This window comes from Dreissena polymorpha, chromosome 8, assembly GCF_020536995.1.
Source record: "Dreissena polymorpha isolate Duluth1 chromosome 8, UMN_Dpol_1.0, whole genome shotgun sequence".
In the NCBI taxonomy this organism is placed as follows: Eukaryota; Metazoa; Mollusca; class Bivalvia; order Myida; family Dreissenidae; genus Dreissena; species Dreissena polymorpha.
Window position 1 is genome coordinate 73,820,148 of NC_068362.1, and position 25,672 is coordinate 73,845,819.

The 25,672-nt window shown below is 35.1% G+C and overlaps 1 protein-coding gene and 1 long non-coding RNA gene across 3 annotated transcripts in view; both read right to left on the reverse strand.

Moving 5' to 3' along the window:
- LOC127842002 (uncharacterized) overlaps positions 1–13,159 on the reverse strand; it is a 128,741-nt gene extending 115,582 nt beyond the window's left edge. The window contains exon 1 of the long non-coding RNA XR_008031451.1: positions 12,806–13,159. This is a non-coding gene — a long non-coding RNA (uncharacterized LOC127842002). The remainder of the gene's footprint in view (positions 1–12,805) is intronic.
- The window catches only part of LOC127841980 (nuclear hormone receptor HR96-like), a 189,319-nt gene that overhangs the window by 115,582 nt on the left and 48,065 nt on the right, over positions 1–25,672 (reverse strand). Inside the window, exon 1 of one of the 2 annotated variants that reach the window (XM_052371233.1) lies at positions 6,699–6,838. The exons of the other annotated variant lie outside the window; for it this stretch is intronic. Coding sequence (XP_052227193.1) covers positions 6,699–6,804 — 106 coding nt within the window. The 5' untranslated portion in view covers positions 6,805–6,838. Of the gene's footprint in view, positions 1–6,698; positions 6,839–25,672 lie in introns of those variants that run through there. 2 annotated transcript variants of the gene reach the window in all.

Consider the following 25,672-nt stretch of genomic DNA (forward strand, 5'->3'; position numbering starts at 1 on the left):
GCGGTGAAATTGTGCAATAAAGCAAACAATAAAAGTGTGATTGAATCATGATTGCTTATTATACTGCATTAGCTCTTAATATTTACCTTCTTCTTGTGACCAATTAGATGAATTACAAGTTTGGTCATATATATTAAATGTTTAAGTGTTTTACATGCATATACATTTCAAGTTTAATGATACCATTACCGGATTTCATGAGGGTATACTTTTAATGATTAAATCATTCATTTTACTACATACATGCAAAAGGATCGATGAAAGGTTATTGTTAGTAGGATATTTCCATTATTGATTAACCATTTAGCACCCAAACATAGTTCAAGGACATGCACTTCCACAGACAAGAAGCTATTTCTGTAGCAACCAATGATTCATTGATTTACTTACTGGCTACTAAATCCTGCACGATAAATTGAGGCCAACTAACATTAAAGGCAAATGCAGATCGATGTTGTCTTTTATATATCCTGCATCCTTTATCTATGAATGAAAATTAATTGAAGATACAGAGGATAATAACAACGCGAGATTGATATTCATCAGAACACCACACACTAAGTGACAAGTGCAGAGGCGGCATGATATTGATCTTTCAATTTGAAGTGGGCATTCACCATGAATAAATATAGAGCAAAGGGTTGAAATTATTGAAATAATTCAGTTCAGTTAATATACCTATATATTTATGTTAAAGTCTCTTGAAATGGAGAAAAAATACACAGCAAAAATTTAATTTGAACACTGACAGTACAAAAATGTGGATCCTTTGATACTCTTTTTAGATCAAACCATATTCATTATTTTGTGACAATTGATATTTATATGTTTTTGTTCATATGTTTGTCACAGTTTAGAGTCACATAACAGTGTGCAATTTGTCCTGTTAACATATGTGACATTATTGCATTTGTATTGTTTTCCAAATGTGTTTTTTTTTTTTTTAACAAATATTTAACGCATGTTTCAACCATGTTAGCCAGAAATTGATAATCTCCGGTCTTCAGTTTTTGGTTGTTGCAAATCCGCAATTCTACATTTAGAGAGAAGTGAAAGTCTAAAGACAAAATAAAACAAGAGCACCGCCTTGCGGGTGAAGACCGCTCATCTATTTTCTTTTTAAAGGTGAAGGGACTCTCATTTTCAATCACAAAGGAGGGAGGGGTGGAGTGAAGAGCGGTGCATTGTGTGGGGGTGTGGACATTTATTACATTATCTTCCAAAAATGCGAACAAAAGGGAAAAAAAAATCGGGGAGGGTGTGGGGGTGGGGGGGTGGGGGGGGGGGGGGTGGGGGGTGGGGGTGGGGGGGTGGGGGATTCTTGGGTGCAATGGTTAGACGGTATTTCAAACATAAAATAATAAAAATAAATATTTGTGTTTTTTAAACGTTTCAAAAAAAAATTGGGGGGGGGGGGTGAGGTGTGGGGGTATAGTGTGAGGGTGTGGTGGTAATTTGTGAGATGATCTTTAAAAAAAAAAAAAAAATTTAGGGGAGGGGGGGGGATTAGGGGTGGGGGGAGGGGTAGGTGGGGGGGGGGATTCTTGAGTGCGATGGTTGGATGGTATTTCAAACATAAAATAATCAAAATAAATAGTTTTGTTTTTTAACCGTTTAAAAAAAAATTGGAGAGGGGGTGGGGTGGGGGGGGGGGGTATAGTGTTAGGGTGTGGTGGTCATTTGTGAGATGATCTTAAAAAAAAAAAAAAAAAAAAATAGAGGGGGGGGAGGGGGGGGGAGGGGGGGGGGCACGGGCGATGGTTTGGGTGGAGTCTATTGTGGTATGTCAGGTATGAGTAGTTTTGTCAAAGTATCAATCAAATCTAATCATAAATAAAGAAGTTATGGCAATTTTAGCGAAATTTAATAATTTGACCTTGAGAGTCAAGGTCATTCAAAGGTCAAGGTAAAATTCAACTTGCCAGGTACAGTAACCTCATGATAGCATGAAAGTATTTGAAGTTTGAAAGCAATAGCCTTGATACTTAAGAAGTAAAGTGGATCAAAACACAAAATTTAACCATATATTCAAAGTTACTAAGTAAAAAAAGGGCCATAATTCCGTAAAAATTACATCCAGAGTTATGCAACTTGTCCTTTTACTGTACCCTTATGATAGTTTGCGAGTGTTCCAAGTATGAAAGCAATATCTATGATACTTTAGGGGTAAAGTGGACCAAAACACAAAACTTAACCAAACTTTCAATTTTCTAAGTATAAAGGGCCCATAATTCCGTCAAAATGCCAGTCAGAGTTACATAACTTTGCCTGCACAGTCCCCTTACGATAGTTAGTAAGTGTTGCAAGTATGAAAGCAATAGCTTTGATACTTAAGGAATAAAATGGACCGAAACACAAAACTTAACCAAAATTTTCAATTTTCTGAGTATAAAAAGGGCACATAATTCTGTCAAAATGCATGCCAGAGTTATCTAACTTTGCCTGCCCAGTCCCCTTATGATAGTCAGTAAGTGTACCAAGTTTGAATGCAATAGCATTGATACTTTCTGAGAAAAGTGGACCTAAACGCAAAACTTAACCGGACGCCGACGCCAAGGTGATGACAATAGCTCATAATTTTTTTTCAAAAAATAGATGAGCTAAAAAGGTTGCGACTTGGGAAAAGGGGGTTAAATGTATGTGCGTAAAGTGTCGACCCAGATTAGCCTTTGCAGACAACACAAGCTGATCAGAGGCAATGCTTTCCACCTTAACTGGATTTTTGCTAAGAAGAGACTTTCTTTTAAACAAAAACAAGAAATGTTTGTGAAACACTATGTCCCCCACCCCCATATATTTGACATTTGACTTTGAAGGATGACCTTGACCTTTCACCACTCAAAATGTGCAGCTCCATTAGATACACATTCATGCTATCTTCAATATTGCAAAAGTTTTGGCCAATGTTAAAGTTTGACGCAAACAAACCAACAAATTGTCAGACAGGGCAAAAACAATAATAATATCATTGATTAGACTGGGGGACAAAAAAATCATAAAAGTGGAAAGTGTCACCCCTGATTAGCCTGAGTGTGTGGACTGCATAAAGACATGATCACAAGACTACAAGAAAATAACAAAATTAACAATAACATAACACAAATGGTTAACAAATATCTAGATTTCAGATTGTTATGGTAAGCAAGATGCTGAATTAACCCTTTGCATGCTGGGAAATTTGTCGTCTGCTATAATGTAGTCTGCTGAATTTCTAAAATCATCATTTTCTTCACTTTTTTTGCAAAGAATACTATCAGAATAGCAAACAGTTTGGATCCTGATGAGACGTCTGTGGCGTCTCATCTGGATCCAAACTGTTTGCAAAGGCCTTCAAATCCGGTTCCAGCGCTCAAAGGGTTAAATGTACATACCTGCCCAAAGCTGTTACAAGCCTTTTTAGTATTGATTGGTCTAAAAACATAGATAAAACCAAAAGTAGGGCAGGGTGAGAGGTCGAAATGCACAAGTATTAAAACTTTGTAGCCGGTGGCATTTATGTTAGATGAAACATACTTTAGGTTAACCCAGAATTTTGACCTTTTGAATGATGAATGACAAAGTTACAGATCACAAAATCTGTTTTATGGCCATCTTTGATCTTAGGAGTGTAATCTTGATCTTTGAGGTAGGGTGACTGGTATAAAACAGGATGTGTGATGACTTGCATTTGTGCCAAGCTTTTTTTAACCCTTTGCATGCTGGAAAATTTGTCGTCTGCTAAAATGTCGTCTGTCGAATTTCTCAAATTAGCATTTTCTTTAGAATGGAAAACAGTTTGGATCCTGATGAGACGCCGCATTCTGTGGCGTCTCATCTGGATCCAAACTGTTTGCAAAGGCCTTCATAATTTGGTTCCAGCACTGAAAGAATTAATCCCTCAATATATGGCAAAGTTACACCCGAGACAGAAATGAAAAAAATGTTTCATGGCCAAAATTTAGCCTTTGACCTCTAATTGTGACTTTGACCTTTTAGGTATGGAGACCGACGTTACGCACAAAATGCTGTCACCTCATGGTTGTTGTTTTTCGGCGTAAGCTGTATTAAGCCAGCTTTTCACCCTGACTTGACCTTTGTAAGTGTCCAATAATATTCAAATAAAATTTCCCGCGGCTAGGTACGAATGAATACACTTCATTTATTCCATTGGCTGATTTGAGTATAACACCAGAACATTGGAAACATATCCGCGTCTTTGTAACACTGTTTTACTGCATGAAACAATTTTATCTCTAATGAAAGGGTCAATAGATAGAACAGTTTTACAATCAATTTTCGACATAAATACAGTTTGTGCGTTAACCTTTTATTTTCAGAGAATTACCAGCGCAAAAGCGTTTATACTAAAGGCTATATTCTCATATTTAGTACTTACTTGCATTGCATTTCAACCCGCGAGGTTTCGGGTCAATTCGCGGCCAGTGTGTGAAGTCAGAGTTTATATACAGTTCATCACCGGAGTTAGCAGAAGGGATTGCGATCTTTTCATCGAAGGAAAAAATTGGAATCTATGCTATTTTTGTCTGATGGAGTAAATAGTTTGTTTAGTCGCTTTGTCGATATATCAATATTTTAGGCACAGCTGTTGCCTTTGTCGTGTACAGTTGGCGTAAACAAGCCGTCGTTTCAGCAGCAGAATTGTTACCTAACTTTAATGCATCGCATTCCAATCCGCAAGGTATCAAGGTCAGTTTGCGGTCAGTTGCAGAAATCTTTATATAAACGCCGTCTCGTAAACTTTGTGCACTTGAAGTCTGTTTTGATCAGAAAGATACTAAACAAAGATATTCGGCGATATTATTGTGGCATGTCAATCATCGATTTTTAATATGTTTTCAACATTTGCATGATAAGGACCAATTTTGATAAAATTAATTATAAATATTTATCCATTTAGACCAGTTTATTAAGCATGAGCACAATAATTCACTATACTATAATTATGCAATTAAATAAAATTCGAGTATTGCCGGCTGACCTATATGCACTCCTTTATTTTCATGTTTCTTGTGTTTTTCCATTCTGTAAATATAGATATCTGAGTAATAATATCACTTAAAGCAAAATAAGCCACGAAATCTGGCGCAACACCCCGTAATTGATTTGCTTGTGATGTAGCTAAGAACTGCGCAGAAAAAAGGCATCCGCTACTTTTTATCTCATAGAGTTAACTTTTGATCGGTCATAAACATCGACCACAATCAACGCCGTATATCTTTTTAAAAATATTTCTTGTTTGTAAGTTATCCTGAAGAAGCAAGATGAATGAATGACAAAGTGTGAACAAATTGTTTTACAGCCAAATTTGTTCCTTGAACTCCTTAAATAGACCATTGACCTTTGATGTAAGAAGAAAAGTTTAAAAGTAGATCTGATGGATTGCATTTGCGTTAACTTATTTCAAATCTATCAATATATTGCAACATTATGGCAGAGAGAAGAAATTTCAGCCAATATCGACCTTTCACCTTTATATGCAACCTTAACCTTTGAGGTAGGGAAATGTTTCATACTAGATATTCTCAAGATAAACATACTGATCAAGATTGCATTATTAACTAGGCCTACCAAATTACAATGTCTTTTTTACTAAAATTTGACCTGGTGACCCAGTTTTTTTTTATCATTTTTGACCCAGATAAGAATAAGGCTTAGATATTTTCAAAATAAACGAAATGGTTAAGTTTCATTGTGATTGAGTCCTATATGTGGTCTCTGGAGAGGTCACAGGGTTTTCGAAGATAAACCTGGTTACCTAGTTTTGTGATGCACAAAAGGTTAATCTCAACTATGTATGGCCCCTTTACCAACCCTGGGGCGCCCCGCCCATAATACCGGGCCATATCCACCCAAAATTGTCATTTACTATAATTTCTTCATTTCTACACCGATTCACTTCTAATTGATGCTGAACTTCTCTTGTGACTATACGGTCAATCTCAACTATGCATGGACCCATTACCAACCATGGGGCGCCCCTGGGTCAAACATGCGGAGTGGGGGATAGGCGTCGGCCTCTGCCGCGCCATTTCTAGTTATCAATGAGGGCATGTGAAAACTTTTGCTTTTGTCAATTAGGTCAATAAGGGATTGTGAGGCTTCAAAATCACAGCACTGCACAGAACAATGCCAAAAAGGCCTTGGTAAATCACAACAAGGTTAAATAGGCAGAAGTATATACCCATTTAAAACAAGAGGGCCATGATTGTGAAGAGTCAGTGAAAAGTGAATGATTTCAAACAGGTTAAATGGCAAAGCTTGCAATTTTTTGTACAAAAAAAGGGCAATAACTCTTTCAGCTCCTTTTTGCATGAAGCATATCTTTTTAAGTAAACTGTTCTGGTCTGATGAAACTCGCATAAAATGTACACAAACAAAACCAAATGCAGATATAGGTAAAAATTAATGTGTACAATTTACATTTTAGGGCTTTTTTCCTTCTGTGAGAATATCCGTTTTTCACAATTTTGGGATATTCGCGACTCAAATTTTCACAAATTCAAGAAGTTCGTGACTCTAATTTTCACAATTTTAAAAAGTTCACAACTCATTTTTTCACAATTTCGCCCAGTTCGAGACTCATTTTTATCACAAAATGTGGGGCCAAGGCTGCTTCACAAACACAGGAAAAAAAGCCCTGTTGATTTATCAAGTTCAGGAGCGCCAGGTCAATGTAGTGGAGCTACAGGACACCTTACCTTTATATTGCCGAGTCAAAGCTGCTTCTGTCGCGTAGTCTATTCTCATATCTACCACATCATCCGGCATCCAATCATATTTAAGATTTCTGTATGTGTAATCCATTTTACAGTTTTTTAATTCTCACACCTCACCTTAAGTTTAATTCATTCACTTATGTTTCAGTTCTCAAACACTTGCTTTAGGTTCCCTATATTTTAACTTACACACCAAGTATTGTGTCATATACCTTCCATTTTAACATTGTTCACTGACTTATTTTAAAATTTGCAACCATTTTGCTTTAGTCTTCCTTTTATTTTAATTCACTCTCTTATGTTACGTTTCTCAAAACACTTGTCCAGACTTTCCTATATGTATAAATACACTTCGCCACTTGTCATCCTTTGAGTAAGAATCCTGTTTTGGTGGATTAATCACAATGATCTACTTCCACAACCTTAAAGACAGTCAACCTGTCGACTTTCTTAATAATTTCAATCACCAAGTCACTGATGCAGTAAAACCATATTGTTGATTATTCACATAAATAGCTATCCTCTTAAGCAAAGCGATAATTCATCTCGCTCTACTGCTTCCCAACTGTAAACATTTGCCCTTCCTCAGTACCGTACTAAGTAACACTTTCATCACCAAACTGTGATTTCACCATAAACACAGTCTATGCTTAGTTTAATCGCTGACATATTTTGTGGTTGATTTATTTCATTCCTTTAAAGAAAGCAGAAAACAAAAAGCCTTATACGCCACATCATAAAAATGTGAAAAAAATTGCTTCAAGCAAGTATTGTGGTTATGATGTGAAAAGTTTTGCTCCAAGCAAGTATTGTGGTTATAGTTGCTGTAAAATTCAATGCAATGAAAATCGAGAACATTTACACTGTTGTTAATCAACCCTATGAGCACAGCAGCTGCACTAAGTAAGATATTTCTGATATACATGTACATCTGGAAAGCTGTGGTTTGCAATAAATGATGACTTCATAGTGATAGGATCTCTTTCTTAATTACTGTCATTACTTGACATGTACCAAGTGTAACAAGAACACTATACTGGTTATCAGTTGTTTTCATCCCAACATTTTATATGTGTCTTGTTCTGAGAAAACTGGGCTTAATTCATGTGCGTAAAGTGTCGTCCCAGATTAGCCTGTGCATTCTGCACAGGCTAATCAGGGACGATACTTTCCGCTTTAATGGTATATTTAGTTTCAAGGAAGTCCCTCCTTTCCGAAAATCAAGTTAAGGCGGAAAGTGTCGTCCCTGATTAGCCTGTGTGGACTGCACAGGCTAATCTGGGACGACACTTTACGCACATGCATTATGACCAGCTTTCACAGAACACGACACATATGGTCAACAAATAAAACTTCAGGTTAAAGTTTGCATATAAAGTTCAACTGTAATGAAATACTTGGCAAACCAAACTCTTTTCCATGGTTTATGTATGCAGACATATGGATGACATCACAGTGACAGTGTAACAGGTTTTGAACTTCATGAAATCAAGGTTTGATTTTTAAATAACATAGATCACATCGCCACCTTGTGCAAAAAAGTACCATGTGAGATTGAAATAAGAAGGTACATCAGTACCAATTGGGCGACATCTTAAGCTAGGAAAATAACTTAATGATTAATCTTTTCCAGCTGGCTAGTTTGAAAATAATAATGTGAATAAACACTTAACTCTTCCAGTGCTGGAACCGAAATTTGAAGGCCTTTGCAAACAGTTTGGATCCAGATGAGACGCCACAGAACGTGGCGTCTCATCAGGATCCAAACTGTTTGCTATTCTGATAGTATTCTTTGAAAAAAATCAAAGAAAATGCTAATTTTAGAAATACAGCAGAAGACATTTTTGCAGACGACAAATTTCCCAGCATGCAAAGGGTTAACCTTAAAGGGACATATTGTATTTGTACCAATTGATGCACATGCATGCATCCATGCCAGAGTTTTTCAATTCCAAGTTAGGTCCATCCATAAAAAATGTCGGGACATTTGACCAAAAAGTAGGACACCTAAAACGATCAACCATTCCACCTGTACAGTAGTCAGAAATCAGTTTATTACTGAAAAAACTCAGACCGAACTCAAATATTATTTCAGGCCAATAAGAATTTCATTAACACAAACATTTTCCATTACTTCATGTTCACTATGCAGACACTCCAGAAAGTGAAATGTAAGGCATGCCTCTATTGAACTCTTTCAGTGCTGAAATTGAATTTTGAAGGCCTTTGCAGTTTGGATCCAGATGAGATGCCACAAAACAATGCGTCTCATCAAAATCCAAACTGTTTGCTATTCTGATAGTATTCTTTGAAAAAAATCGAAGAAAATGCTAATTTTAGAAATTCAGCAGACGACATTTTAGCAGACGACAAATTTCCCAGCATGCAAAGGGTTAACATCCAAATGGGACAGAGGTCTAAGTTGAACATGTGTAAATTGTGTAGCACGATGTGCACACATACAGTACTGTTTTTATTTAACCAATTGTTAATTTACTCTAAATTAAGATTGGTGCAATATGTACAAACTATTTTCTGAACATCAGTCGAAAATGAAAGTAAATGTATCTGAAATATCAATGTGTATCGGTAAGCACTCAATTTAATTGATATTCAAAATGCTTTTACACGTTTTTTTGTTTCAGGTGGTATAATACACAGAATACCCGACATACTAGTATCTTTGGACTTAAAAAGGCCATAAAATAAAAAAGCAATTAGCGAACCCCCATCATAAAAACCATATTGTGTGAATGCCAGATAAAATCAATCATTTGCCAATAAAGTGCTGAAGTAACTGTTGTCAAAAACAACACTGGTGCACTCCAGTAGTATAATTGGTTTGTTAATAGGGGCAAATAAAGGGCTAAGCAATTGTAAATTAAAGCCAGACAGAGCAAGAATATTGAATTTTATTGTGAACTTATAGAACATATGTTGTTTTTTACGTATGACGGAACAAAATGTCTCATATCGGGACACTGGGACAAACACCCCAAAAGCAGGACTGTCGCGCAAAAATCAGTGACTTCATAGTTATTTCCAAGTGATATGACCTACCTCCAAACATTGACTGATATAACAACTTCCTATTGACCAGATATAAAGAAATATATATGGCAGTGTTATATAAGACTGATATTGATGTAGTGGTATTATAAACACATAATTATACTATGTTATGACTATTTAGTTTTGTGAACGTCATGTGCCTGTATAAACAAGGGCTGTTTGTAAAACATGCATGCCCCCCATATGGGCTCTACGTTGTAGTGACAGCCATTGTGTGAATATGTTTTTTGTCACTGTGACCTTGACCTTTGACCTAGTGACCTGAAAGTCCTGATCAATCTACCTATCAAGTTTCATGATCCTAGGTATAAGCGTTCTTGAGTTATCATCTAGAAACCATTTTACTATTTCGGGTCACCATGACCTTGACCTTTGACCTAGTGACCTGAAAATCAATAGGGGTCATCTGCGAGTCATGATAAATGTACCTATGAAGTTTCATGATCGTAGCCATAAGCGTTCTTGAGTTATCATCTAGAAACCATTTTACTATTTCGGGTCACCATGACCTTGACCTTTGACCTAGTGACCTGAAAATCAATAGGGGTCATCTGCGAGTCATGATAAATGTACCTATGAAGTTTCATGATCGTAGCCATAGGCGTTCTTGAGTTATCATCCGGAAACTATTTTACTATTTCGGGTCACTGTGACCTTGACCTTTGATATAGTGACCTGAAAATCTATAGGGGTCAACTGAGAGTCATGATCAATCTACCTATCAAGTTTCATGATCCTAGGCATAAGCGTTCTTGAGTTATCGTCCGGAAACCATTTTACTATTTCTGTCACTGTGACCTTGACCTTTGACCTAGTGACCTGAAAATCTATAGGGGTCATCTGCCAGTCATTATCAATCTACCTATGAAGTTTCATGATTCTAGGCATAAGCGTTCTTGAGTTATCATCCGGAAACCATTTTACTATTTCTGGTCACCATGACCTTGACCTTTGACCTAGTGACCTGAAAATCAATATGGGTCATCTGCCAGTCATTATCAATCTACCTATGAAGTTTCATGATTCTAGGCATAAGCGTTCTTGAGTTATCATCTGGAAACCATTTTACTATTTCGGGTCACCGTGACCTTGACCTTTGACCTAGTGACCTGAAAATCAATAGGGGTCATCTGTGAGTCCTGATCAATTTACCTATCAAGTTTCATGATCCTAGGCATAAGCGTTCTTGAGTTATCATCCGGAAACCATTTTACTATTTCGGGTCACCATGACCTTGACCTTTGACCTAGTGACCTCAAAATCAATAGGGGTCATCTGAGAGTCATAATAAATGTTTCTATGAAGTTTCATGATCCTAGGCCCAAGCGTTCTTGAGTTATCATCCGGAAACCACCTGGTGGACCGACCGACCGACAGACCGACATGAGCAAAGCAATATACCCCCTCTTCTTTGAAGGGGGGCATAAAAATCTGTGCTGTTTCTGTGCAGAGTCTGTACCAAATCTGGGCAGAATTAAGACAGAATTCCTTTATTCTGTACAGAGAAGACACAGACATAGAGTCTGTCTCAAAATCTGTACAGAAAAATTGTGTGAACAAGAGATGTGTTTGTCAGAAACACAATTCCCCCTAATGTGCAGCTTTGATTTTTTTTTACCTATGACCTTGAAGGATGACCTTGACCTTACACCACTCAATATGTGCAGCTCCATTAGATACACATGCATGCCAAATATCATGTACTGGATGGAGTTTTCTCTCTTGTAGTTGATGGTGGTGTCTCCTTGGTAGAAAACGAAATAGTAGTTTCTACTGTAGTAATGGATGGAGTTGTCTCTGTTGTAGTACTGGTTGATACGTTCAATATTGCAAAAGTTATGAAGAAGTTAAAGTTTTGGGACACACACACGGACACATACAATGACAGACAGGCCAAAAACAATATACCCCTGATCTTTCGATCCAGGGGCATAAAAAGTAACTTTAACTTTGAACATTGAAATGATCAGTTATGTTCAAAGTGGAATTCAAAACTTGACAGAGGTGTTTTGTCTGTAAAACAATAAAATTTTCTTCTCAAGATCCATAAATGCAGTATACTATAAATATCTTTATGAATATTTTTGTAATAAGAATTTGGCTAGAATACAATTTGGTTAATGAATTGATATATCCAGGGAATACAAATGCATTATCGCACCACATCCTTTCCTTCACAATAAAAGTTACATGTGTATTATAAAGTATCTTATTACATCATTACACTTCTTTATATGGGCACAATTTTAATATGGTTTGCTAGAAACAATATGTGGTTTGGTTTGATATCATTTCTCATCTGTTCGATACAGATTAAATGTGAGAAAACATTAAACATGAATAGTAGTAACATCATGTATATGCCAATATCATCAAAAAGCAATGACAGGCTTAACAATTGATATGAAACACTTTATTCTCCATACATATGTGTACGACCTTTCTATCAGGTTTTCATATCTTTGCCGTTAAAAGACACATCATTCTACAACAAGGGCTGTTTGTAAAACATGCATGTCCCCCATATGGACTGTCCGTTGTAGTGGCAGCCATTGTGTGAATACGTTTTTTGTCACTGTGACCTTGACCTTTGATCTAGTGACCTGAAAATCAATAGGGGTCATGTGCGGGTCACGATCAATGTACCTATGAAGTGTCATGATCCTAGGCAAAAGCGTTCTTGAGTTATCATCCGAAAATCATTTTACTATTTCAGGTCACCGTTACCTTGACCTTTGACCTTGTGACCTCAAAATCAGGGGTCATCTGCAAGTCATGATCAATCTACCTATGAAGTTTCATGATCCTAGGCGTATGCGTTCTTGAGTTATCATCCGAAAACCATTCTACTATTTCGGGCCAAAGTGACCTTGACCTTTGACCTAGTGACCTCAAAATCAATAGGGGTCATCTGCGAGTCATGATCAATCTACCCATGAAGTTTCATGATCATAGGCGTATGCGTTCTTGAGTTGGGATCATCCGGAAACCATTTTACTATTTCGGGTCACAGTGACCTTGACCTTTGACCTAGTGACCTCAAAATCAATAGGGGTCATCTGCAAGTCATGATCAATCTACCCATGAAGTTTCATGATCCTAGGCGTATGCGTTCTTGAGTTATCATTCAAAAACCATTTTACTATTTCTGGTCACTGTGACCTTGACCTTTGACCTAGTGACCTCAAAATCAATAGGGGTCATCTACGTGTCATGATCAATGTACCTATGAAGTTTCATGATCCTAGGCCCAAGCGTTCTTGAGTTATCGTCTGACAACCACCTGGTGGACGGACCGACCGACAGACCGACCTACCGACAGACCGACATGAGCAAAGCAATATACCCCCTCTTCTTCGAAGGGGGGCATAAAAAAGTATTTAAATGAATTAATGAGACTCCATTAACATTTTTAGTATACAAAATATTTTTTTTAAGACGCTGTAACATATCTCAAGCATTTTTTTATGTATCTCTAAATATAATAAAATCACTATATAATTAAAATCAGGTTTAATTTTTTTTGTATAATTTATTTCAATTTAATTATTCTTGCAAAGTAATTCATATGAATTACTTAGTGGATTATATTTTGATATTCTAATAAGTTTTTTTGCTACATAATAACAGTGACTGTTTATTGTGTTTGTATGCTTTCCCAAACTGTTTGAAAATCTTTAGCATATATAATCATTCATTCAGATGCTGTTTCTATTGTTTGTTGTATTTTAATTTATTTCTTCATGTTGGTTTACGTAGAGATCCATGATATTTTATAATATTTGCATTATATGCTTATATGCAGTGGACATGCAGTATATACAGCTAGATGTTCTCTTTCATATCTTTCCTGCTTTGAAAAATGCTTTTATACATCAATATAGAGTATGCACTAGTATAACCTTATCCAATGTGTGAAAAGTATACATGACAAATTATCTGCAATCAAAAAAGATTGTACAAAATTGTGAAATCAATCGCATTATGTTGTATACAAAACTTTATGAACAGCAATAACTCATTCAATGATTTAAAGCAAGTCATCAAAAATGTTATTTTCATATTCTCCGATAATGAAGCTTAAAATGCATTTAATTTACAAAAAAATAATTGTACAATTGATATAAAGTGATCAAACAGCGTATATTATATTTAAATGCAAGACTGCTATGTGTTGTTAAAAACAAATATTTTATTTCATTTCATGACAGGTTTTAATTAAATGACAGTGATTCCCAGATTGTCTTGCTTAAATACTTCATATGCACTTTAAAATAATATAAGTATATCATATATACAAACCTTTGTTTAATGCATATCCTTACAAAAAAAAATTGTTTTGTAAGTACCGTAAATTTGCAGCCATAAGTCGACCTAAAAACGCTGCCAAAATTGATGTTATAAGTCAACTCGACTTATGGATGAGGTACTAAATAAAAAAATAAAAAAACATATTTCTGTACCGTTTTTTAAAGTAATAAATCTCTGAAGGGGAGGAATGATGACTGTTTACGGTAAGGCCGACTGGTCTTTTACTTATATGTCCGCCGATAACAAAATATTTATTTTTACATTGGTTTTTAATTCATTAATCTTCGTAATAAGTCCAAATAAAAACATGTAAAAATAACTTCGAAAATATTAAACATTTGTGACATACGGTAAAGTGGTGAAAATTATACATAGCAATTTGTCTATTGATACATCGTCCGCTGTCTGCTAAGAACAATAGTAAATCGACTGCTGACACTTGTACCCATTTAAAGTTAATCCGTGTAAATACAAACTGTCAACAGTTGCAGGTGTCTTCATGCCACCAATAATCGCTTCTCGGCCTTTGACTAAGATCAAAGCGTAAAGTTTAGTGTTAGCATCCTTTCGATCATTTGTCTTTATTGCGTCACGCCTAAAATAGTTATCCGTTAATGATATGCACAACGGTTCTGCTACAAACTACTTCTGACCAATCAAAAATAATTACTTGATCGTTGGATACGCCTTTAACCAATCGCTATTGTTCAACTTCACATGGTATATTTTTTGATTGGATGAAGGTGTGGTTTCGTTGATTTATTCACAACTGTCCCACAATTTATGCATAATCGTTTCGTAAATAAATAGATCTTATCTGATTGAAGATTTAATTCATTGAATGATTATAATAATAAAACGCACTCACCCTGAATTATTAAAAAGTGTAATTGGACATATCAAATACACAATTACTTTGGATCATCTGCTTAGTATTATCAGATAAGACGTTTTTCCAGAATGCAAAAAATATTCCTCGGGTATCTCGTGATTTACGAATATGTATATAACAGTCTAATAGCGAGCGATGCGAGTGTTGGTAAATTCACGTGTTTCACGCATAATGGCGAAAGCGTTGTTGATTATTTGAGAGCAAGTTACAATTATTTTGACCATATAATGAATTTCTGGTTCAAGATTTTACCGAATTTTCACATCAATAGCACTAACATTTGAATACAAAAATATCTGCTCATAATATAAACACTGAAAGTTATTACGTTAAATGGGATACTAATTTTGATTTGTGAAATATATATTAAGTTCGAAATAATCAATGATATGTTATTATGATTTTGAACAATAAAATATATTTTTCGTGATAATAAATCATTGAAACGTTGAATGTTTCGTTTTAAATATATTCTTATTATTAATATCCCAAAAAATGTCAACTGCCGGTACAAAAGCCCTCAGAACCATGACTAAAACGTCACTTAAACATGTCCGAGATAAAGGAAATTTACCCCCCGACTTATGGCAGAGTCAAGGCAAAAAACAAAGTTTTTCTAGCCACATTATACCCCTCGACTTATGGCCGAGGTAGACTTATGGCCGCGAATGTACGGTAAGCATGTTTTTACTTCAATTGCACACAGACCATCCGGTCAACTAGTGCATATACTTTGAACGGGCAATGTCCAAGAAATCATAGCACTACCAATCCCAGAACAATAACCCCTATACACTGAATATGCATATCTAGGTTTGGCTAATGTGACAGAATGTTACCAATATTCATGCCTTGGAAAACAAGAACACCCACACTTAATATGAATAGTAAAATTGCACGCACATGTGATTGAAGTGACTTCACTTAAGGAGCAGTTCTGTAAAACGGACAAACAATACAACAACGCCTGAAAGAGATGCAAACATGGGATGGCAGGGCTATCATAGATAACAAGCGTATTTGCGTTATTACGCAATTAAAATAACCAAAAACGTAATTAAATTCAAAATAAAGCGTACAAAAACGCAAAAACAAATTTAATAACGTAATTCCCATAAAAAAAAACTTGCGTAACGTAACGCATTTCTTATGAACACCAGGCGTATTTTTTAGACTGGTTATTTTCCATACAAAAATGTACCGGATATATATATAGTTTATATGCCGTCCTATGAAGAAAAGAAGGCAGTCTTTCCAACGGTTATCAATCTTTGGGGTATTATTGTACTTATTCGTAGACCCGTCCGACTTCTACTTTCATTTTCAAGGTATTCAACTCAAAATGACCCGAAAACAGGGTGCATGGCTTTTAACAGCCATAACTTCATCAATTGTGCAGCGATTTTCATGAACTCCGTCTTATTCAACGCAAAAATGAATGAACTTTGATCAGCAATTCAGTTAATGTTGTTATGCACCACCGATACCTTTTCGAATTCCATTTGTATAAATAATATAGTAACCTCATTAGATTTTTATTATATTATATATGTCTTTCCCTAATTTTCCCAATTGAGTAAAAAAAGGGGGGGGGGTTAAAAACTCCAATTAAGCTCAAAAGTAGGGGGTGAAAATTTTTGCTAAAACTCTTTTGAATTTACAAAACCCTATTGTTGTCAAAAACAGGGGGTAAATTACCCCTGCGGCATGAAGTTCATGAATTCATGGTACAAAGTCTTCATTATCTAATAAAATAATTGCCATGCCAAATAACATTGATTTCTAGCTGAAATAATTCGCTTTCAGAACAAATCTGGTTATTTTTCTTTAAAAAAGAAAGAAAAGAAATACTACAATAAATAGTTATCTGCTGTGCTAATATAACATATCTGATATGCAATGCAGAGCTTATACATGATTTTTTTATGTAACTTATTGTTATAAACAGACCAATTTCAGGGTGATGAATGTCCCCAATATGGCAAAATCAACTTGAGTGCCAAGGAATGCACAACCAAATGCTGAAAAAAGCTTCAAACAGAGCGGTGTATTCTGTCTTCAAGGTACTGGGCTTGCACTAACTGTACATTAAATGAGTTTATGTCTGTATTTGCTAGTTATTATGTATAATAATCACTTATGGGACGTATCTTATTTTTGGGGCTAATTTGAATTTTAAGTAGTGCTTTTGTCTTGTTTAATTTGCCCAAGATATTTGTCCTACAGAACAATATCAGACCAATCACCATGCAGAGTTAGCCGAACACAATCAGACTTTTCAGTCCATTTCCTGTTGTCAGATCCCAATGTATATTGATTGTAGATTCACTATTATTATAGTTTGAATGTGAATAACTTTTTACTATAGACCTTTTTATGTTTTTTAATTCAGTAGAGCATGTGAACAGTATACCTTATACCAGAAAGGACCCGGAGGCAGTGCATGGTGTTCAATATTCTGCGCCAGAAAGGAAAATGGGAGTGTATTGAAGACTTAGACAAACAATTTGAAAAACTAGCCTCTATGTTAAGCCTGGCAGTCTGTGACTGGTGACATATTTTATTTTGGTTACTTCTTGTAAAAGACTACTTTTGAGTCACTAGGTCAGAGGTCAAGATCTCTGCACCAACTTGCAGACATTAATATGAAACTGCATTCGCAGTGGAGCGTTGGCAAACTTTGGCGGGCACTCTTTGGTTAGGGAGCATTCTTTCGAAAGACATGACTTTGTATAAATATTTTGTTTTGCCGCTTTATATGAAATTTAACTGGTGTGATTGTATTCCACAATTGTTTCTTTTTTAAGAGGCTCATTTAATGTGATATTATTTTTTATAGGTCCTTACTAACTAGATCACCTGTGGGTTAGTGCACCTTGATATGTTTCTGTTTTTTCCTTTTTCTAATATCTTTCAAATACATTTAATGGTATGCATGTACTTCTTACATTCATTGTTCTTGAAGTATTCATGACATCACTTTGTTCATAGCTAGTTCTAGAACATTGAATAGAGCAAGAATAATTCATGAATTGAAACTTTATGAATAGAGCAAGAATAATTCATGAATTGAAATTTCATGAATAGAGCAAGAATAATTCATGAATTTATGCAGTTTCAATTCATGAATTGTTCATACACTATTCATGAATGTTAAATGGCCGTTTCATTATAAAAGTGATAATGAAATATTCATTATTATGTGAGTTCATGAGGTTCATGAATGATTCATGAACAAATTATTTCATAAATGATTTAAGAACAAAATAATTCATGAATGGTTCATGAACTTATATTTCAAGAACTAATTCAGAAAGCGGCCATTTTACCTTCATGAATTGCTTATGAATAGTTCATGAATGTTGTTCATGAATGATGCAAGAATGATTCATGAATGGTTCATGCACAATTCATTAAACTCTCACAGGGGTACCCAATATATCCCAAAAGTTATCTATAGCCCTGCATGGGATGGTATTACTGGAATATTAAAATTCACACATACTACCTAAACTAAGTGTGAGTAGTTCAATGACCAAAGAAATATAACTAAAATACTTTTTAAAGCAGCAGAGAACGAGAGCGCCAATGGCGTTGAAAGTCTATTTGCAAGATACAGGAAAGTTTCTGCTGAAGTAAATGTTAAAGGATTAGTTGTCTGAATGAAAAGGTAAAAGGCTATCAAAAAGATTTTTTATGAAGAACAAGACTATTGCCAAGCAATAAAAGTCCCCTACCTTGCATTAAGCAGTAATATAATTGTCTCCCTTTGTTTTCAAGAGACGTAATTCTTTAAAGTTTGCCTTGTAGATGGCAATTTTCTAAAAATAAAAATAATGGAATACCAATATTTCTAGTCACTCGCTTTTGCCAATAACATTATTGTCTTACGAAAGAATTTTGTTTTAGTTTCATGTAAAACGGTGTTCGAAAAACTCACTAAAAATGGTGTAATCAATATTCTTGGTAGAAAATGTTAGAAAAAAGTTTTTAAATGAAAAATTGTAAGTTAATAATTACGAAATACTATATTAATTATCTATTTCGTCTGCCCAAAATCAGGGAAGGCTTGAAAAAGGACAACTGTTTTCCCTGTGATTTTGAAATGCGGTATTACAAAAGTCTATTAGCTCCTGCTTTGCTATAAATAACACAGTGTGACTTCAATTTTCTATCGGAAAGTATCCTGGTTTGATGTTCCATTTAAAAGATGCAATGAGATTTTTTAAGACCCACGTCATGAAAAAACAGGACTTATGCGACCTAGCTCCATTCTAGCATGTGCATCTGCGCAGCCTTGTCAGGATATACGTACTGAGGAGGGTACTAAGGAGAAACCATGAAAGCTTGTGTGTTTTTTATAGCTGAAAGTGTATCCCCTCACAAATCTGCCGAAGTGCACAGGCTGGGCTCGAGCTACGCTGAATGCAAATGCCATAGGACCTATTTTTGCAAGACGTGGATGTAGCTCTGTTATTTGAATGATGGAAAGCAAACTGTGTCTTAATCAAATATCAAAGTTTTTGATGACAAAAAAAAGGTTAATAATTAGCCACATGAGAAAAACATATTCTGTGATCAAACCTACTAAAATTTGTATCTACGAAAACTATTGCATTTCATGACAAGCATTTCATGCAGTGGATATGAGACTTTAAGGTTAAAAAAAGAACACCTTTGTTTTAATTTATAACTTAGAAAAATAAATGTTCTACCTTAATTCAAAGTCAAGATATACATTGAATATCTTTTTTAAAGATATTTTCTGATTTCAATTGTAAACATAAAATATTTTGCATATATTAAACATAGAATGTTTGAAATACATTAAACGAGTATATTTATGAAATTAACTGTTGAATTTAGCCCCAATTTACTAGTTGTCTATAGACAAGTTAGACAGCAATATCCACTTGCCAAGCCCATAATAATTCCCAGGTCAGACAATAGCTCATAGAAAATTGATATCCAAGACAACAAGAAACAGTGAAACAGTTATAAGGGAATCTACCATATAAACACATATTAAAATTGTGAACCTCAGGTAAAATATGTATGAATAAAAGTTAAATTGTGAAGCTAATCTGACAAATGCATTGCTTAAAACTTGGGCCTTAAATAAACAATCAATATTTGTGATCTACTTCTACCTTTTGTTACTTGTATGTCCCAAAAATGACCTCTACTATTCTTACCTCACCTCAATTGATGGTGTATCAACTTTATTTGAACTGTGAAGTTCAGCGGACAAATGAATTGCTTAAAACTTGGTCCTGTTAAATGATCAATAATTCTGATCTACTTTTACCTTATCTTTGTAGCATGTCCCACATTTACTACACGTAATTTCCTTTTTATTGACATTAATATAAACACAATGAAGGTCAAGTAGTACATGTTCTTTTCATTTCACAGAGTGAAATGAATGTAGTTGTGACATTTTGGCACAATATGATTATTCTAACAGAAACTTCACAATTACATTTTCTGCATGAAACCGCTAAGTTTCCATATAAAAAATATAATTTGGCATTAACTTGCCCTTAATAAAAAAGGAACATGTAAATAACTTTCACTGTATCTATAAGCATCAATAAATAACATTAAATTATTATCTTGTTCACAGCACATTTTTACATAAGTCATCAAAAACTAAAACAATTTAGTGCAATACAAAAAAGAAAAACAGAAATCTTTCTAAATATTATATAGCTATATAAAGCTGCAAAACCGTACGTAAATATCTTTCATTTCTTAAGGTTTATCATGAAATTGGCATGTTGCTTTTTTGCCAAAATATTTTAGAAACATTAATCTTTTTTTTTTCAACAATAATTATTTAAGTGACTTGTGTTCAGATTTTCAATTTAACTCTTTCAGTGCTGGAACCGAATTTTGAAGGCCTTTGCAAACAGTTTGGATCCAGATGAGAAGCCACAGAACGTGGCGTCTCATCAGGATCCAAACTGTTTGCTATTCTGATAGTAGAGAGGAGTCGGTTCATTCAATCTTTACCAAACGTCAAACTTGACCTAGATATTGTTCAGACAAACATCCTGGTCAAGTTTGATCATTATTGAACCAAAACTCTGGCATATGGAGTGTTTTTGTAAGATTTGACCTGCTGACCTATATTTTGAGTTGTCCCCCTCTTACCAAACATCAAACTTTGCTTACAAATTAATATTATGACCAAGATTCATAAAATCTGAAACAAAATTGTGACCTCTAGAGTGTTTACAAGGATTTTGTATAATATAATGACAATTTGGACAATGTAAGGGCAATAACTATGGCATTAATCATGTGATATATATAAAACCAATCTTTGTACCAAGTTTCATGATGATTGGGCAAAAAATGTGATTTCTAGAGTGTTCACAAGCTTTATTTACTATATAAATATAAGAAAACTGCCCCCGCCGGCAGCCATGTTATTTAACTGACCGGAACCATTTTGGCACTCAACTCTCATATCAAGGACACAAATGTTCTGACCAAATTTCATGAAAATTGGGCCAAAAATGTGACCTCTAGAGTGTTCACATGTTTTCACTATATACATATTGAGAAAAATGCCCTGCCCACTGGCGGCCATGTTTTTTCACCGATCTGGACCATTTTGGAACTCGTCCAAGATATCAATAAAACCAATGTTTTGACCACCTTTCATGATGATCGGGCAAAAATTGTGACTGCTAGAGTGTTTACAAGGTTTCTCTATAGCCAAATAAGGAAAACTGCCCCCCCCCCCCCCCCCTGGCAGCCATGTTATTCAACTGACCGGTACCATTTTCAAACTCAACTCTCATATCAAGGAAACAAAAGTTCTGACCAAATTTCATGAAAATTGGGCCAAAAATGTGACTTCTAGAGTGTTCACATGTTTTCACTATATACATATAGAGAAAAATGCCACGCCCACTGGTGGCCATGTTTTTTCAACGCTCTGGACCATTTTCGAACTCGTCCGAGATATCAATAAAACCAATGTTTTGACCAACTTTCATGATGATTGGACAAAAATTGTGACTTCTCTAGAGTGTTTACAAGGTTTTTCTATTAGCCAAATAAGGAAAACTGCCCCCCCCCGGCAGCCATGTTTTTTAACTGACTGAAACCATTTTTGAACTCAACTCTCATATCAAGAAAACTACTGTCCTGACCAAATTTCATGAAAATTGGGCCAAAAATGTGACTTCCAGAGTGTTCACATGTTTTCACAATATACATATAGAGAAAAATGCCCCGCCCACTGGAGGCCATGTTTTTTCACCGATCTGGACCATTTTCGAAATCGTCCGTGATATCAATAAAACCAATGTTTCGACCAATTTTCATGATGATTGGGCAAAAATTGTGACTTCTAGAGTGTTTACAAGGTTTCTCTATAGCCAAATAAGGAAAAAGGCCCGCCCACTGGCGGCCATGTTTTTCAACAAACCGGAACCACTTTTGAACTTGACCAACATACCATTAAGGCAAACATTTTGACAAAGTTACATGAAGATTGGGCATGAAATGTGACTTCTACAGTGTTTACAAGGTTTTTCTTTTTTTTTACCTAGTGACCCAGTTTTTGACCCAGCATGACCCAGTTTCAAACTTGATCGAGATATAATTGGGAAAAATCTTCTGACCAAGGTTCATGAAGATCCGACATTAAATGTGGCCTCTAAATTGTTTACAAACCAAATTAGGACAACGGACGGACGGACTGACGGAAGACAGACAAAGACCAGTCACAAACGCTCACCTGAGCAATCAGGTGAGCTAAAAAGGCACATCTTGGTTTTTTTCAAAGAGTTAAGTTCTTATCTTCAAAAGAAACAATAGACGCATGGCTAACTAGCTAGAAAAAACATGACAAGCATCAGATGAAATCATTTAAATTCATATGATGACCGTCTTATCTGGGCAATTCTAAAATTAAACTAAATTTACCCATCTGGGATTTATGAAGCTAAGTTTACTCATCAGGGGTTTATTAAGCTCAGTTTATTCATCTGGGGTATATTAAGCCCAGTTTACTCATCTGTGGTTTATTAAACTCAGTATACTCATCTGGCCTGGGGTTTATTAAGCTCAGTTTACTCATCTGGGGACTGGGGTTTATTAAACTCAGTCCTCATCTGGCCTGGGGTTTATTAAACTCAGTTTACTCATCTGGGGTTTATTAAGCTCAGTTTATTCATCTGGCCTGGGGTTTATTAAGCTCAGTTTACTCATCATGGTCTTATTAAGCTCAGTTTACTCAGTGAAACCGGGTAGCCTAGAATAGAGAAGCGAGTGTACCTACCACTGTGCAAGCCTGACAGCCATTCAGCTAAGTTTATTCATTGGGGACTCATTTCCACAAATCAACCCTGTTGCTGGTATAAATAAATCTAATAGCACATCCATTCGCAACGAAGCAATAAGGTTTCAATAACAAATATTTCTTAAATTTATAAATTGAGCCTCAGTCTGAGAAAACTGGGATTAATGCATGGGCATAAAGTGTAGTCCCAGATTAGCCTGTGCAGTCCACAGGCTAATCAGGGACAACCGTTTCCGCTTTTATGACATTTTTCGTTTCAAGAAAGTCTCTCCTTAACAAAAATCAAGTTAAGGCAGAAAGTGATAAGCCTGTGCGGACTGCACAGGTTAATCTGGGATGACACTTTATGACCATGCATTATGCCCAGTTTTCTCAGAACAAATCTCAATAAAATTCCATTCATTTCCCCTGATTTGAATAGCCAGAACCCATATCCATTTCCATTTTTAAAAAAAGCCGGGTACTTGCTCACTAAAGTCTATGTATTCTCCCAATTAATTAAGTTCAAAGAAAAGTCAGCCAACTGGAACTCTGGTTTTCTCCATTTTCAACAAAAAGCTACAATAATAAATCTTAATTTAACCACAAGTACAGGCCTAACATCTGTAACATATGTTATAAATGACAGGTACATTTCATAACACAAATTCAAACTTCCTTGAAAACTTTCTACTGTTGAAATAAATTAACTCACCCCCTGGCCATTTAAACCAATAAGTTTTCCCTTTTATATGAGTAGTAAATTTAAACACTTGCAAAATATTATTTTCAGAGCAGAAAGAGAGCTATATGATTAGACAATTATATTTCATAATTATTACTAACAATTCTATTCACACTGCGTTCTCTTCAAAGGATTAATGAAATAATCATAACATTATTTCTGTATCCATAACAAAGGATTATTTAAATAATCATAACATTATTTCTGTATCCATAACTTTTCACTTATATTTCTTTATATTAACCAATAATTAAGTTAAACTAGAATGAAGATAAATTCAATAAAATCTCAAGAATTATCAAGATTCTCATATCATAACATTACTTTAACATCCATTTTCATTCTCCACTACTCATAAGCATACATCATTTCAGTTGATAATCAAATAAACTTTGAAATTCTATATAGACCTCTATTAAATTAAAGTATGATAATAAAAGCGGACAGTCAAATATCTAGCACAGTCAATACTTCAACAACAAGTTAATGCTCTTACCAACTTTTGTCTGTTCTACTTTAGCACATTTATTAACTCAATGGCACCTAGCTCTTTTCAAGGCCAATTCTGCCATCAGAAGTATCATACCGGGGTACTCAGACCATGAAATACATGTATTTCAGCTTACATCTATAACATAGACAAGCTTGTACTTACTTAAACAAACAAGTTCAGAATAAGACCTACATCTAGGGGTCAAAGAAATGACTGAATTTCTTGCATGACATATTGATGACTCCAATCTTCTAAAATTTATGAGGATTAATTTTGCCAATTAAACAAACAAGTTATAATCTGGATTTATAAGCGGACATGATTACAGTACTGAGATATATACCTTACAGTTTAGCAGATAATCACAGCTTACAGAACTTTCTTGGATTTAATTCCTTAAAGGGATCTTTTCACGCTTTGGTAAATTGACAAAATTGAAAAAAGTTGTTTCAGATTCGTAAGTTTTCGTTTTAGTTATGATATTTGTGAGGAAACAGTAATACTGAACATTAACCATGCTCTAATATAGCCATTATATGCATCTTTTGACGATTTTAAAACCTAAAAATTATAAAGCGTTGCAACGCGAAACGATTGAATAATTTGGAGAGTTCTGTTTTTGTCGTTAAATTTTGTGAAACTACGAAGATTGCTTATATAATGTATAAAATACGTCTAGAATGTGTACTCGGCGGAATAGCTCAGTAGGCTAAAGCGTTTTTACTTCAGGACTCTGTTAGGACTCCAGGGGTCACTGGTTCGAAACCAGCTCCGGATAAAGTTCTTTTCCTTTTTTTAATTTTTTTCTTGATTTTTTACTGGAGCTTTTATGATCCAATGTTTAAATTTATCAATATAAAGCATTTAATGAATAAGTTAAAAAAATGCCAAAATCTGTGAAAAGGCCCCTTTAAAGCACAACAAAGAAAATTATCTTGACCTTAGCATACTGCTAAAGTTATGGAACTATTGGATTTGTTATATCCCATAGTACCCATGTGAGAGACATGCACCTGTAAAAAAGCGTAAACTGTACATGGAACACTTAACAGTTGCATTAGAAATCTCTGAAAGCCCTCTAAAAATTCACATTACATGATGATGAAATGCTACATTTACTAGATTGTAGCCTGCAGCCATGAAA